The sequence below is a fragment of the Aulonocara sp. 'chitande type north' Nkhata Bay genome, linkage group LG9 (assembly GCF_057382095.1).
Source record: "Aulonocara sp. 'chitande type north' Nkhata Bay isolate Kocher_YH1m ecotype deep benthic linkage group LG9, A_spYH_male_GT1.1, whole genome shotgun sequence".
In the NCBI taxonomy this organism is placed as follows: Eukaryota; Metazoa; Chordata; class Actinopteri; order Cichliformes; family Cichlidae; genus Aulonocara; species Aulonocara sp. 'chitande type north' Nkhata Bay.
The window spans coordinates 12,063,495-12,077,371 of record NC_141352.1 but is presented as its reverse complement, the minus strand read 5'-3'; the positions used below and the strand labels follow the sequence as shown (position 1 = coordinate 12,077,371).

At 41.9% G+C, this 13,877-nt stretch overlaps 1 protein-coding gene across 1 annotated transcript in view; it reads left to right on the top strand.

The window, feature by feature from the left end:
* LOC147321737 (uncharacterized) overlaps positions 1-13,877 on the top strand; it is a 32,611-nt gene that overhangs the window by 1,767 nt on the left and 16,967 nt on the right. The window contains exons 2-3 of the mRNA XM_086305855.1: positions 3,667-4,263; positions 5,270-5,866. Coding sequence (XP_086161981.1) covers positions 3,667-4,263; positions 5,270-5,866 — 1,194 coding nt within the window. The remainder of the gene's footprint in view (positions 1-3,666; positions 4,264-5,269; positions 5,867-13,877) is intronic.

The window sequence follows — 13,877 nt, the reverse complement described above, 5'->3', positions numbered from 1 at the left end:
TTAAACTTAACTTAGCAGAAAAGTTATCAATACTTCTTTTCCTATTACAGCTACATCCACTTCTGTCGTGCCTAGGCTGCTCACTAGGGCTGGGTATCATCACTGATTTCTATAATCCATTCGATTCCGGTTTTCAAAGTCCCGATTCGATTCAACTTAGCCTCAGACAGTCAGAAATATTATAATTCTGATCATTTATCAGTACTGATACATGTGAGACTTCATCAGAATTGTGAACATCACAGCAGATGCCTTTGTGTCAAAGTAACTGAGAATAAAACACAGAAAAACATGAAGGAGATTTTTCTGGTCTGGCTTTTTATAGCAGATAACCTTAAAAATATTCTGCAATATTCTGCATATAAAGTTTAAATTACTTCAGTATTGAACAACAGAAAAATTAGGCTTTCTTGTCCGAGGTCATTTAAGTGAAAAAAAAGAAAAAGACAGCGCTGTAAACAACGGTAGACTGCTGGGTAATAAACGAATGATTAATACAGAAAACAGAGATTGGAGACGGGAAACTGTTCTTGAAGTACAGAGAGAGAGAGAGAGAGAGCTGTGCATGAAGTGTGATTTTAATAGTCGTGGAAGCAAAACAGCAAAATTCATGATGACATTGATCAAATGTGAAGCGCAGTTTGCTGCTTCTTTTGCTGCTGGCTCGGTGAATTTTGGTTGGAGAGACAAAACCTGCAGCTCAGAATCAGCGCAAAAAGACGTAAACACAGAGCTCCGACAGCCTGTCCGTCTACGGGTCGTCGGGTGAGAAAGCCGAGAAAGACGAAGGTGATTCTGATGCGTCGGGTCTGTGTTTACGTCTTTGTGTGGAATCCGTGTACCTGCTCTCATTTGCTGGTTGGTGGTTGTTGAAATGGTTTTGTGAGCTTTAATCTGAGAATCTGGCGTTTCTGGCAAAACACAGTTATATTTAAAAGTCGATTCAGGATTTAATGAATCGATATCGCTTTATTCAAGCTACTCACCTCCCACTTCCACCTGCACTTTCAACTGGACCACAGCCAATCAGAGAGGTCCCGGCCCTTACTATCTCTGATTGGTTTAGTCTAGAGATGGCACGATACCACTTTATGTCCGATACCGATACCGATATCATAAATTTGGATATCTGCCGATACCGATATGAATCCGATAGTGTTTTTTAATCAACAAAACTGGTTTTTTTTTTAATATCTTGCTGCATTTTGTATAAGTTCATACTCAAGTTTAAAACAACAACTACACTAAAGCTATTCTGTTATACCTGTATGCAAAAAAAAAATATTTCATAGTTCAGCAATACTGATCAATCTAATAAACTTAAACCTACACCATCCTCCCTATTCTGGTATTTTAAAGAGTACTTAGCGTAAATATTAAGCAACCTAACTAATAGGGTTCCAACTCCCAGCAACAACAAAAATAAATAAATAAAAAATAGGGAACCACCCCTCACGCTCCACCTCATGATGCTTAATCGACGTAATCAACCTTAATTTGATGCAGTGTGAAAAAAAAATGCACAGAAATCAATTATTTTTCAAGAAATATTAAATAGATTCAACATCTTTCTTCAACAAAATTGCAGACTGCACAGATGGTACCTTCCCACATTTCACTGTGTGTTATACTTGTATAACTATGCATGTGACAAATAAAGAACCTTGAACCTTGAACCCAAAGGAAAAAGTACTATAGCTTACTAGGGTATATATATTAGACTTAATAGTCACTATATACCATACCATACCATACCAACTTTATTTCTAAAGCACTTTAACATAAAACCAGGGTTTCACAAAGTGCTGTACATGTTAATAGCATACGTAAAGAAAATTAAAATGAGATACGATAAAATAAATAGATACAATAAATTAAAACATGTTAAAACAAATTGAGTCAACCCCTCTAATCAATGCCAAAGGCTTCAGCGAATAAATATGTTTTAAGAAGACTTTTAAATTCAGAGACAGAATATACAGTAATTGACTTCTATTCATTTTACATCAAATTAAAACTTTGGGTGTCAGATAATTATTTATTAAAAGCTAGACATTTTAAATGAGAATAAGAAAGAAAAGTCTGTCTTTGTGCCCCCTTTTCCCTGTTAATGCCCTATCGGCCCCCCTGGCTAAACTTTGCTAGATCCGCCCCTGCACAGTTACCAGCGTCAGCTACGTAGAAAAAGATCCTGGTGTAGAAAGTAATATTAAATAAATTCTAACAACAGCTGATCAAGCTTAAACGTGCTGCTGTTGTTCAGCCGCTGGTTTCCTCTTTCTGGTGCAAAGTGGGCCAAAAACAAACAAGAGACACGGACTCGCGACAGAAAAGCCGATCAGCTGATCGTTAAGCAGTTTCACGATTGAAGTAGCAGCAGGAGAGGCAGTCGCTCCATATATCGTTTGTTAAGCTTAACGCAGGAATGCTTTACAAACATTCAGAGATGGACTTACACACTTGCTTTACTTCTCTCGGGATAACTTTGTCGGAGATGAAATGCCAGGTTGCTAGCGAAGCTCCACATGCTATCCAGACCACCGACAGGTCCCGCATGCCACAGCCGCTCTATCACGTGATGCATACTGCTCCGACGTGCTAACGTTCTGAGGTGAGTTACGGCGTGTTGCAAGTTTTGTGAGGTGCTTTCGTGATATTTAATGGATCGGATTACATTTTTTATTTTTCTCCGATATCCGATCCAGTAATTTAGGTCAGTATCGGACCGATACCGATACGTAATATCGGATCGGTCCATCTCTAGTTTAGTCCACGATAGGGGCATAATGTGTGTCTGTTGTTGACCACACAGAGAGTTGCAGAGATTTTTATTTTATTTTTGTTACCCGAACAGTTGGTCGCACAGGTGCAACCAAATATTTTTTTTAGTCGCACCACTGAAAAATTTGGTCGCATTTGCGACCAGATTGGTCGCACTCTAGAGCCCTGTTAAAGTACAGGCTGTGATCAGCTGACCTGCTGCTCTCTGTGGATGTACACAACTGAATTCAACCAGATGTCAGCAGATGTTTCATGAGCTGTCCTGGCTGATTTCCATCCTCTACACTGACAGTACACTGTCTTTATATTAGACACTATACTGTTGGTATGAAGGTGGAACTCAGTGAATGAATGTCAGCATCATGAGCTTCAGTTTAAATGAATCTCTGCTACACTTGATGTAATCTAACTGTGACATGAGCACCACAGTCACTGTGCACCAGTCACACACTGTTCTTTACTTTAAATCCATCACGGTTCAGCAAACGAACCTGTTTATCCTGCACTAACCTGCAGAGGATCTTCATGCAGTCTTTAAATAACACAGTTAGTGATAAAATAACTCTCCTCAAATTCCTCCAACCAAAAGTAAAAAGACTGTTTTGAAAATACAATGAGTAGAAAGTCCTTTTTTTTTTAATGTGGGGAGTAAAAGTAAGGAAAAAATTATTTTACTGTTTGAACAGTCATGAATTATTTTTAACACCAGGTTGGATGTAATTTGTTTCTACTACCAGCAGGTGGGGATAAGAGACCTTTAAGGTGTTTGGTGCCACACTCCACCTTCAGGTTTAAAACTAGTGTTAATGGAGGGAGTTTGAAGGTTGAGTTTGTTCTACGACTGCATTTCACTCACTGCCTCTGTTTGTATCTCTGTCACTGCAGGACCAACATGGAGCGAGAAGTCAGCGCTCTCAGGAGGCCGACAAACCTCACAGAAGAAAGGGAGAGAAAACACACACCTGTGACGAGTGTGGGATGGGTTTTATTTCCAAGTGTCACCTGAAACGTCATCAGGTCATCCACACTGGAGAGAGACCGTTCAGCTGTGACTTGTGTGGAAAGTCTTTTTCCTGGAAGGGTTCCCTAAAAGCACACCAACTCATCCACAGTGGAGTTAAAGCGTACAGCTGTGATCAGTGTGGCACAGCTTTTACTCAAAGTGGCCACTTACAGAGGCATCTAGTTACCCACTCTGGAATTAAGGCATACAGCTGTGACATCTGTGGGAAAACTTTCAGCCGGATTGAGAGCAGAAATACACACCTACGCATTCACACCAGACATCTTGTGTACTGCTGTGATCAGTGTGGCAAACAGTTTACAACAGACTCAAGCTTGCAACAACACATGTTGACCCACTCGGAGGAGAAACCTTATAAATGTGACCTGTGTGAGAAGACTTTTAAATCTCCACATCACCTGAGACTACACCAACAGATCCACACCAGAAAGAGACTCTCCAAGCGCAGTTACTGTGAGGTATGTATTTATATTTTTATCTTGTCATTTTAGCCTGACTGTTTGGAACAACTCTGCAGATTAAACTGTGTTAGCATGTTAGCAATTCTACTGCATGGAAAAGGCTGCATCTGAGGCGGCACAGTTAATCTGCCTCAGATTGTTTTGCAGCATGTTTCATAATCTGAAAAAAAAAAACCATAATGTAACATGTACAGACCCAATATCTGATTTCAACACATGAGGACTTACATGTAAGCTTTAATCTCCAGTTGATCAAATCCCACTGAGCAGTCCTTCCCTTTAAATCTAACCTCTCTTCTTCCTCTCCTGTCCTGTGTGTCTTATCTTTCTCCATCTCTGAGTGAAGTTAGCTCTCTTCCTTTTCTCTCCCTGTGATGTACAGCAGCTGGACCTTTAGCCAGCAACACACTGTGAGACAAACTGCACACAAACAGTTTGTGTGTTTGCTGATGTTTGTTGATAGAAACGCTGCATTTGAAATTACCTGTTTGTTCAGGTGCTGTGCAAAAAAGAAAGAAGAACAACGTCTCACTTTAACTCCTGACTATGACTCACAGTTTTGCCTCTTTCATCTCTTTTTATGTTTCAAACCCTGGTGATTAGTACACGATCAGGATTCTTTCATGTGTTACTTTTCAGGCTCAAATCAGTTTGATGCCTTTAGTGATGAAATAACTCCCCTCAAATTCCTCAAACCAAAAGTAAAAAGTCTGTTTTGAAAATATAATGAGTAGAAAGTCTTTTTTTTCTGTGGGGAGTAAAAGTAAGGAAAAAAAGGAAAAATATTTTAGAGTGTTTGAACAGTCATGAATTATTTTTAACACCAGGTTGGATGTAATGTGTTAGAACTACCAGCAGGTGGGGATAAGAGACCTTTAAGGTGTTTGGTGCCACACTCCACCTTCAGGTTTAAAACTAGTGTTAATGGAGGGAGTTTGAAGGTTGAGTTTGTTCCACGACTGCATTTCACTCACTGCCTCTGTTTGTATCTCTGTCACTGCAGGACCAACATGGAGCGAGAAGTCAGCGCTCTCAGGAGGCCGACAAACCTCACAGAAGAAAGAGAGAGAAAAAACACACCTGTGATGAGTGTGGGATGGGTTTTATTGGGAAGGATTCACTAAAACAGCATCAGGTCATCCACACTGGAGAGAGACCGTTCAGCTGTGACTTGTGTGGAAAGTCTTTTTCCTGGAAGCTTTCCCTAAAAGCACACCAACTCATCCACAGTGGAGTTAAAGTGTACAACTGTGATCAGTGTGGGAGAGCTTTTACTCACAGTAGCAACTTACAGAGGCATCTAGTTACCCACTCTGGAATTAAGGCATACAGCTGTGACATCTGTGGGAAAACTTTCAGCCGGATTGAGAGCAGAAATACACACCTACGCATTCACACCAGACATGATGTGTACTGCTGTGAACAGTGTGGCAAACAGTTTATAACCAACACGCAGTTACAACAACACATGTTTACCCACACTGAGGAGAGACCTTATAAATGTGACCTGTGTGAGAAGACTTTTAAAACTCCATATCACCTGAGACGACACCAACAGATCCACACCAGAAAGAGACTCTCCAAGTGCAGTTACTGTGAGGTATGTTTTTATATTATATTTTTATCTTGTCATTTTAGCCTGACTGTTTGGAACAACTCTGCTCATTAAACTGTCTCAGCTAGGGGTGGGTTTTGATAATCGATTTACCAATTAAAATCGAGTCTGGCTTGGATAACGTGACATCAATTCATTAAAATCCTGAATCGAGTTTTTTAATATAATTTTATTTTTCCCAAAACGCCCGAATCTCAGGTGAAACCTCACAAAATTTTGACAACCACCAAACAGCTCAAACAGTAAACTAGAGGAGGTACACGGATTATGCACAAACCGCAGACCTGCGGATTAGAATCAGTGAGTTGTCGCCTTTCTCACCTGACAGCACGGACACAGTCGGGGCTGAAAGTTTGCAGCTCACTGATTCTGATGTTTTGGCAATTCTACTGCATGAAAAAGCAGCTCTGAGTGATTATTCAGATTTTCATTTCAGTTATGATTTTGTTTGTTTTTTATTTGCTCTTTATTTCAGGCGACGTTCAGGATAAAAATGTTTAAGGACTGACTTACACTGTCTTTGTGTCTTTGTTTAGAAGCAGAGCGACACAGATGGATCCAGTTCTCAACCCTGTCATCACCGTGGTGGTGGGAAAGACTTTGTTTGTGACCTTTGTGGAAAAGCTTTCAGTCGAAAAGACAGTCTAAAAGTACATCAGCGTAAACACACTGGAGAAGAACTGAAATACTGCAAAGAATGTGGGAGAAGCTTCAGCACATTAAGTGGATTAAAACAACATGAACTGATTCACAGTGGGGTTAAAAAGCACGTCTGTGATCAGTGTGGGTCATCTTTCATTACTGCAACCAACCTTAAAAGACACAAACGAGGCCACACAGGAGAGAAACCATACAAGTGCAGACACTGTGACAAAAGCTTTGCACATTCAGCTAATCGTAACCTTCATGAACATACACACATGGAAGAAAACTACAGCTGTGACCAGTGTGACAAGAGCTTCAAGAATCTCAGTTCATACTCCAAACACAAACGATCCCACGTTACTAATAAACTGTTTCACTGTTACCAATGTGCCAAAACATTCACTTCATTGTCTGCTCTGTGCAAACATCAGCGTGATCACTCAGGGCTGAAATCACTCCCATCATAGTAAGATGCATGTCAGTGTCATCAGCTGTTTTATATTTGAGAAAAAAGGTTGAAAGATCTTTAAAAAAAATTTATTTTTCCTTAAACTTGCTGTAGGTATTAAAACTTATGATTTTGTGTTTAAGATGTCGAAACAATTAATTTTGGGAATTCATTTTTTAAAGTTGTGGTTTCATTTGCTCAAAGTTCATCAATGTTTTCCTGATGCAAGGTGGGATGGATCCATGCTTTTATGCTGTTTAAGACAAATTCTGAAAGCTGAACGTTGCAGAGATTGAGACCCATTAGACCAGGCAGCATTTTTCAATCTTCTATTGTCCTGAGCTGTGGCCTCAGTTTCACTGGCAGTTTAACCCAAGTACGGTGTCCAGCTGTGGACTGGTCCATGGACCCGCCTGTCCTCCAGGAACACAAGTACACATCCTGGACAGGGAGGAACGCCGGTTTGAGACCAGAGTCAAGGAGACCATTTACGTCAAAAGGGAAAGACTCTGAATCAAGGAGGGGGCCTAAGGGGACTTTTATTTCCTTTGCAACGTCCATTTAAAGTTCCATTTAAACACAGACAACAAGTAACTAGACTAAGCACAGTAGGAAATGGTTTTCCCCTTCTCATCAGCAACACCTGGACAGAATTACCCTTGACCTTAAATAACCCCGTACCTACCTCTGCCATAACCAGTACATAAAATGAAATACAACCTTCTAGTAGTGTTAAAGACAGGGAAATAAGAAAAATGGCTCCTACACACCAACTCCTAATTACATGAGGCAGAGGACATAGTAATTACTGAACTTAAAGGAGCCATGATGAATTCAGCTTTATTATGTGATAAGAACAAGTAGTCTGATGTCCTGTAATCATGATGACGCTAAAATTTGAGATACAATAAAAAAAAATATACGTTTTTCTACTAGGTATTGGTTCAGTATCGTCGATACCACCCTGAATTTTACTTGGTATTGGATCAGAAAGGAAATCAGTGGTATTGCACATCACTGGTCATGATACATCAATACAATATGCATAAGACAGCAAATCATGTTTAATTTATACATCATTCTACCAGTAATCTAGTTCATCAGTTTGTAGCTTCACAAAACAAAATAAAAAGGAATTTTTGCAACAGGTTTTTCAATCAATTTTGTTAATTTTGTTTCCAGATAAGAGAGGCCAGAGATTTCTTATCCTCTGTGTTTAATCTGGACCTTGGGACAGCTAAGAGCATCTGATCCACAGACTTCAGTGATCTTATAGGAGTGAACAAATTTAAAAGATCAGAAAGGTTTGAGGGTCCTAACCTATGCAACGCCTTAAAAACACATAATAAAATCTTAAAATGAATTCAAAACCTAACTCGCAGCCAGTGTAAGGATGCCAGTACGGGAGATATGTAGTCTTGGTTGCATAAAATAAGATAACCTTTATTAGTCCCACACGTAGGAAATTTGTTTTGTTACAGCAGTGGGCAGTGCAAAGTTGCATAGAAAATTTTAAGAAAAAACACTGGAATAATATATCCATGAGATACTGTACACAATAGAATAGAATGAAATAATACATGCAATTGAATAAAATAGAATACAAATACTATTTACAATTGAGTATAATACAACGATGCCAGAAAGAGTATTGCACATGTGTGGATGTGTGTGCTTAGTCAGTTGAAGTCTTTGTTGTGGAGTCTGACAGCAGTGGGGAGGAAAGACCTGCGAAATCTCTCCGTCCCACATCGTAGGTGCCGCAGCCACTGAAGGAGCTCCTCAGTGCCGTCAGTCTCCTGCATTGGGTGGGAGATGTTGTCCAACAGGGATGACAGCTTAGCCACCATTCTCCTGTCACTCACCACCTCCACTGGGTCCAGAGGGCATCCTAGAACAGAGCTGGCCCTTCTGATCAACCTGTTCAGTCTCTTCCTGTCCCCAGCAGAGATGCTGCCGCCCGAGCAGACCACACCGTAAAAGATGGCTGAGGCGACCACAGAGTCATAGAAGGTCTTCAGGAGTGGGCCCTTCACTCCAAAAGACCTGAGTCTCCGCAGCAGGTACAGCCTGCTCTGCCCTTTCCTGTAGAGGGCGTCTGAGTTATGAGTCCAGTCCAGTTTATTGTTCAGATGAACACCAAGGTACCTGTAGATGTCCAGTCTCAATGTCCATACCTTGGACCTCAGTGGTTGCAGTGGGGGATGTTAGTGCCTGCGGAAGTCTACCAGCAGCTCTTTGGTTTTACTAGTGTTGATCTGGAGGTAGTTCTGCTGGCACCAGTCCACAAAGCCTTGAGTCACTCCTCTTTTATAATAATAATAATAATACATTTCATTTATAGGCGCCTTTCAGACCATCAAGGTCAACTTACAGTAACATGTAAACAATACCATAAAAAAACATAAGAAAAATGTATATATAGCAAACATGGCAGATAAAATTTAGACATAAACAGTCATAAAAGTATAAAAGCAAATATAAGAACTGAGCAGATCAGGTCCCTGCCTACAATTAAACACATTCACTTACCGTTAATCGGGGGCATCTGCTGTGGCAAATGGGTGCAAGCCTTTGACCACAAACTGAGTCACTGCTTGGTGACATTCGTCTATCCTGGCCTGAAAGGAGACGCTACCGGTAGACTGCAGCGAGAACTGCCAGCATCTGAGCCAGACTCTGTCTCTCTCATCACGGTCACCTAAATGCACAGTAATGGCAGGTTTTGTAATAAGGCAGATCGCGCTAACATAATATGCACTGTTAGTTGATTATTTACCTGCCGCATTAACGGGAGAGGACGTGCAAACGTTACCGCTGCTGCTGGGTTGAGATTCACGAGTCCGGAGCGGAATTAAAAACACGACATTCATTTAAGGTCATCGCGTGTTTTGTGAGGAAATGCTTTTGCATATTCGTAGTGTTTCCTCCCTTAAATGAAATATCTACTTGGCAAGTATTGCAAGTTGCCCTGTTGTCATCCGTTCTCGTAAAGTATAATCAAACTTTTTAGCGTTTGAGCCGCCATGTTTCCTGCCAGGTAAATGACGCTCCGCAACGTGGTGATGTCATTCGGGGCGACTGGAATCAATAAGGGAATCGTTTGCAAAAATGGCAAACAATTCCAAGGAATTGAAACAGTGGGAACCGGTTCTCAACAAGAACCGGTTTTCGATACCCATCCCTAATAGATACTAATTATAATTCCAGTATCTCCTCCTCCTCTGTATCAGAATAATGTCTGAAATATCTTACTTACTAACTACATCCACTTACTTGTTTGAAATGTATTAGGAAATAACATGAAATGAAACTAACCGGAAGACTGATCAGACAGCTCTGAGTCCGAATCCGGCTGAACTTCTAGGTCTTCTCCATCCGAGTCACAAGGGTCGACTTCCCTCAGGATCATTTCCAAGGCCTGCTGAGTGGTGAGTCTTCTCTGCATTTTCTTTCCTTGGAGAGGAGGTCCGTACACCACAGAATTCTTCAGGGCAATCCATTGTGGCATCAATCAGACCACTGGTATAATGTTGAAAATGTTGAAATGTACTCACTCACCTTTTATTATTATTTGTAAATATGTGTATAAATGGTTGGTTTTTTGTACTGTTTTTATCAATAAATCTCAGCAACAAAGGACATACACCCATGTGTGTTGATTTCTCCCTAAGATGGCAAACTGAAACACTCCAAGTTGGTGACTTTTGGAGATTTATTTCCATGGATGATTGAGAATGCATCAAAGTGAACACAAAAGGAAGTTCACAGCTTTTAGCAGCTCCCCCACCCCCTCAATCACACACCCCCACTCCCCTCCCTCCAGAATTCCCAGGTAACAACCTAATTTACATATGAATGACTAGCCAATTTAGCTTCCACTTGGCTGAAGCTAAAGCTTCATTTGGCTGGAAGGCGGGTTTTAAAGGTAGAAAGGTAGAAGCCTGGGACTCCTAGTGATGGGGTGATGCACTTTTGTACTGTACTCCTTGTCGTCCCCATCAGTGATGAGGCCGACTATTGCAGAGTCGTCAGAGAACTTCTGCAGGAAGCACTGGGTGGAGTTGTGGGAGAAGTCTGCAGTGTAGATGGTGAAGAGGAACGGAGCCAGAACGGTTCCCTGTGGGGCCCCCGTACTGCAGACGACCCTCTCCGACACACAGCCCTGAGTTCTCACATACTGTGGTCGGTCAGTGAGGTAGTCTAAAATCCAGGTGACTGACGATATCATTGACACGAGACAAAATACTTTACAACTTTATTAGTGCAAAAAACCCCATCAATGTATTTTCACATAAACAAGCAGCTGTTTTTATGTGCATTACAGTTATATAAAAATTAACAGTGCAAATGCTAATTCCTTGCTGACAGTTTAACCAAAAGGCATTTCCAGTGGAAAATGGCCAACATATCTTCAGCATAACCATGTAGAATATCCACAAAACTTAAAAGGAGGTTATACACACACAATACGGTAATATTATGTTGAAGCACAGTTTTTATCACCCCGCGAGGCTCCTGCCTACGATAGCCGTAATGCTCCAACAATCCATCAAGCGGTGCGGATTCGTAGCTTAGAAAAGTCATACTAAAACCTTTTCGAGCACCGTGTACTACATAAAATCGTTTCCAGGTCAGTAAACACAACCAGAATTCATACATAAGACACACAGGATTATAAGTGGCACTGTTGATTTTCAGAAAAATCAAAGGATTGATTTTAAGTGTGCCGTATTTTCCAAAAAAACACGGTAATAACGACGGCCCGCTAGCATGTGCTACCAAAAATAGTGCTTTGTTGTGTATCTGACGGAACAAAGCCACACCACTGAAGTTGCAGCCTTTTTGCAAACCAGTTTTTGCTGCTAGGCAAACTGAAGTGGGTCCAGTGATGAGCTCACCAGGCGCCGAAGCTGAGCCAGGACCAGCCGCTCCAGGGTCTTCATCAAGTGGGATGTCAGAGCCACCGGCCCATAGCTGTTGAGGTCTTTGGCACTGGTACAACACAGGAGGTTTTCCAGAGCTGCCTCAGGCTCTGGTTGAGGAGGTGCTCCATCACCCCACACAGTTGGTCTGCGCAGGACATGACAACCCTTGAGCTGATGCCATCTAGACCTGCAGCTTTCCTGGCTTTAATCCTCCTCACTTCCCTCCTAAGCTGGGTGGTTGAGAGAGGCAGGCTGGAGCCTTGTGTTAAGTGTGTATTGGATGCTGTTGTTGGGGGTGGGGAGGAGTGACCAGGGTGAGTAGAGGAGGTGTTAAGTATCTGAGGTGTCAGAGGTGGAACAGCAGCAGTGGGTGTGGGTGAGTCTGCAGCCGATGTTGGAGACTGCCTCATGGATGAATCAAACCTGTTGAAGAAATGATGCAGTTCATTTGCCCACCTCACATCCCTGCCAGGCAGAGAGTTCTGACGTTTGTACCCTGAGATGGTTCTGAGGCCTCTCCAGACTTTGCCAACATTGTTTTGTTGTAATGCATGTCCCCAGGCTGTCGATGTCCTCTCCGTGGTTTCACAGACCACCTCCCACACAGTAGACTCAAAACAGTCATTAAGAGCCTCCTCGCTTTCCTCTGACCATCTCTGCACTGTGCGGGTGGCTGGTGGCTCCCTGTGCACTAAGGGCTTATACACAGGGACAAGGTGCACCAGGTTGTGATCAGATCAACCTCACTTTCCTCAATTACTTTGTAAATAAGTTGATGGACTTGAGATCCAAAATCTCCTCAAGTGCCTCCCCTTATGAAGATGCCCCTTGTTGTCCCGGGTCATTTACTTCTTTTTCTCCAAACACACTCAATGACTTAATTGCAGTAATAGGTAAAATGAAATCCTCATCATGCTCCTTAGATATATTACCTCCCTCTGTCCTGTCTGGGACTCTCACCAGCAATGGTCCCACACTACTATCCATCATCAACAATTCACTGAGGCAAGGCTGTGTTCCGTCCTATTTTAAACATGCTGAGGTAACCCCTCTGTTAAAAACACAGAATCTAGATCCTACCTCCCCTAGTAGTTCCTACAGAGTCTAGTTATTATCGAGTATTTCCAAGTACATTTTGACGTTTTTTTGGGGTTTTTTTGATATATCAACTGTTTTGTATATTTCCGAGACAAGAATGTTTTTGCTTTTTGCGTTTAGAATGTCGCGTAAGGTTAATAAGAGCGCAAACACCTCTCAGTCAAACTTGCGGCTTGCTGCTAACACTGCATCCCCGCCTCATGGTAAAACTTCGCCACTGCCTGGGTCGCCCAACACGCTGCTCGTCGATACGGAGACGTTCACGAAGGCTGAACTCTTCTCTGAACTTCGTAAAGAAATTTCAGCACTGTTTAAAAAGGAACTGACGGCAGCATTTGCAGAGAATCTCACGTCTATCAGGTCCAACATACAGCAACTAAAAACTGACCTTTCCTCAGACATAATGACCATGCAGCAGGAATTCGCTGGCCTCAGAAGCACAGTTACGGAGATGGAACAGTCCCCGCGCTATGATTGTGAAGCTGCACTATTACGCGGACTGTGCTAGGATTCTCCAGAAGGCCAGGGAGCTGCAGACGGTTCAGATAAATAATATGACCATTTCTGTGTTCACCAACCACACTGCTAAGACAGCGCGGGCCCGTGTGGCTTTCAATGAGGTCCTTCGCCATCTTTTAATATTGGGTGGTTACTTAAACTGTGTTATTGATCCTGCCTTAGATCGCACGAATCCTCGGACCCTGACCCAATCCTCTATGTCCAAGTCTATTGGACTTCACACACAGGTGCCATCAAATATCTATCCCTAAATCCATCTACAATCTGGACACCACAGGTTCTGTACAGCATGAGGGTTAATAAACCGTACCCAAATCAATATGATGTGTAAATTGATTTATTCTTTTACCTCCATGCC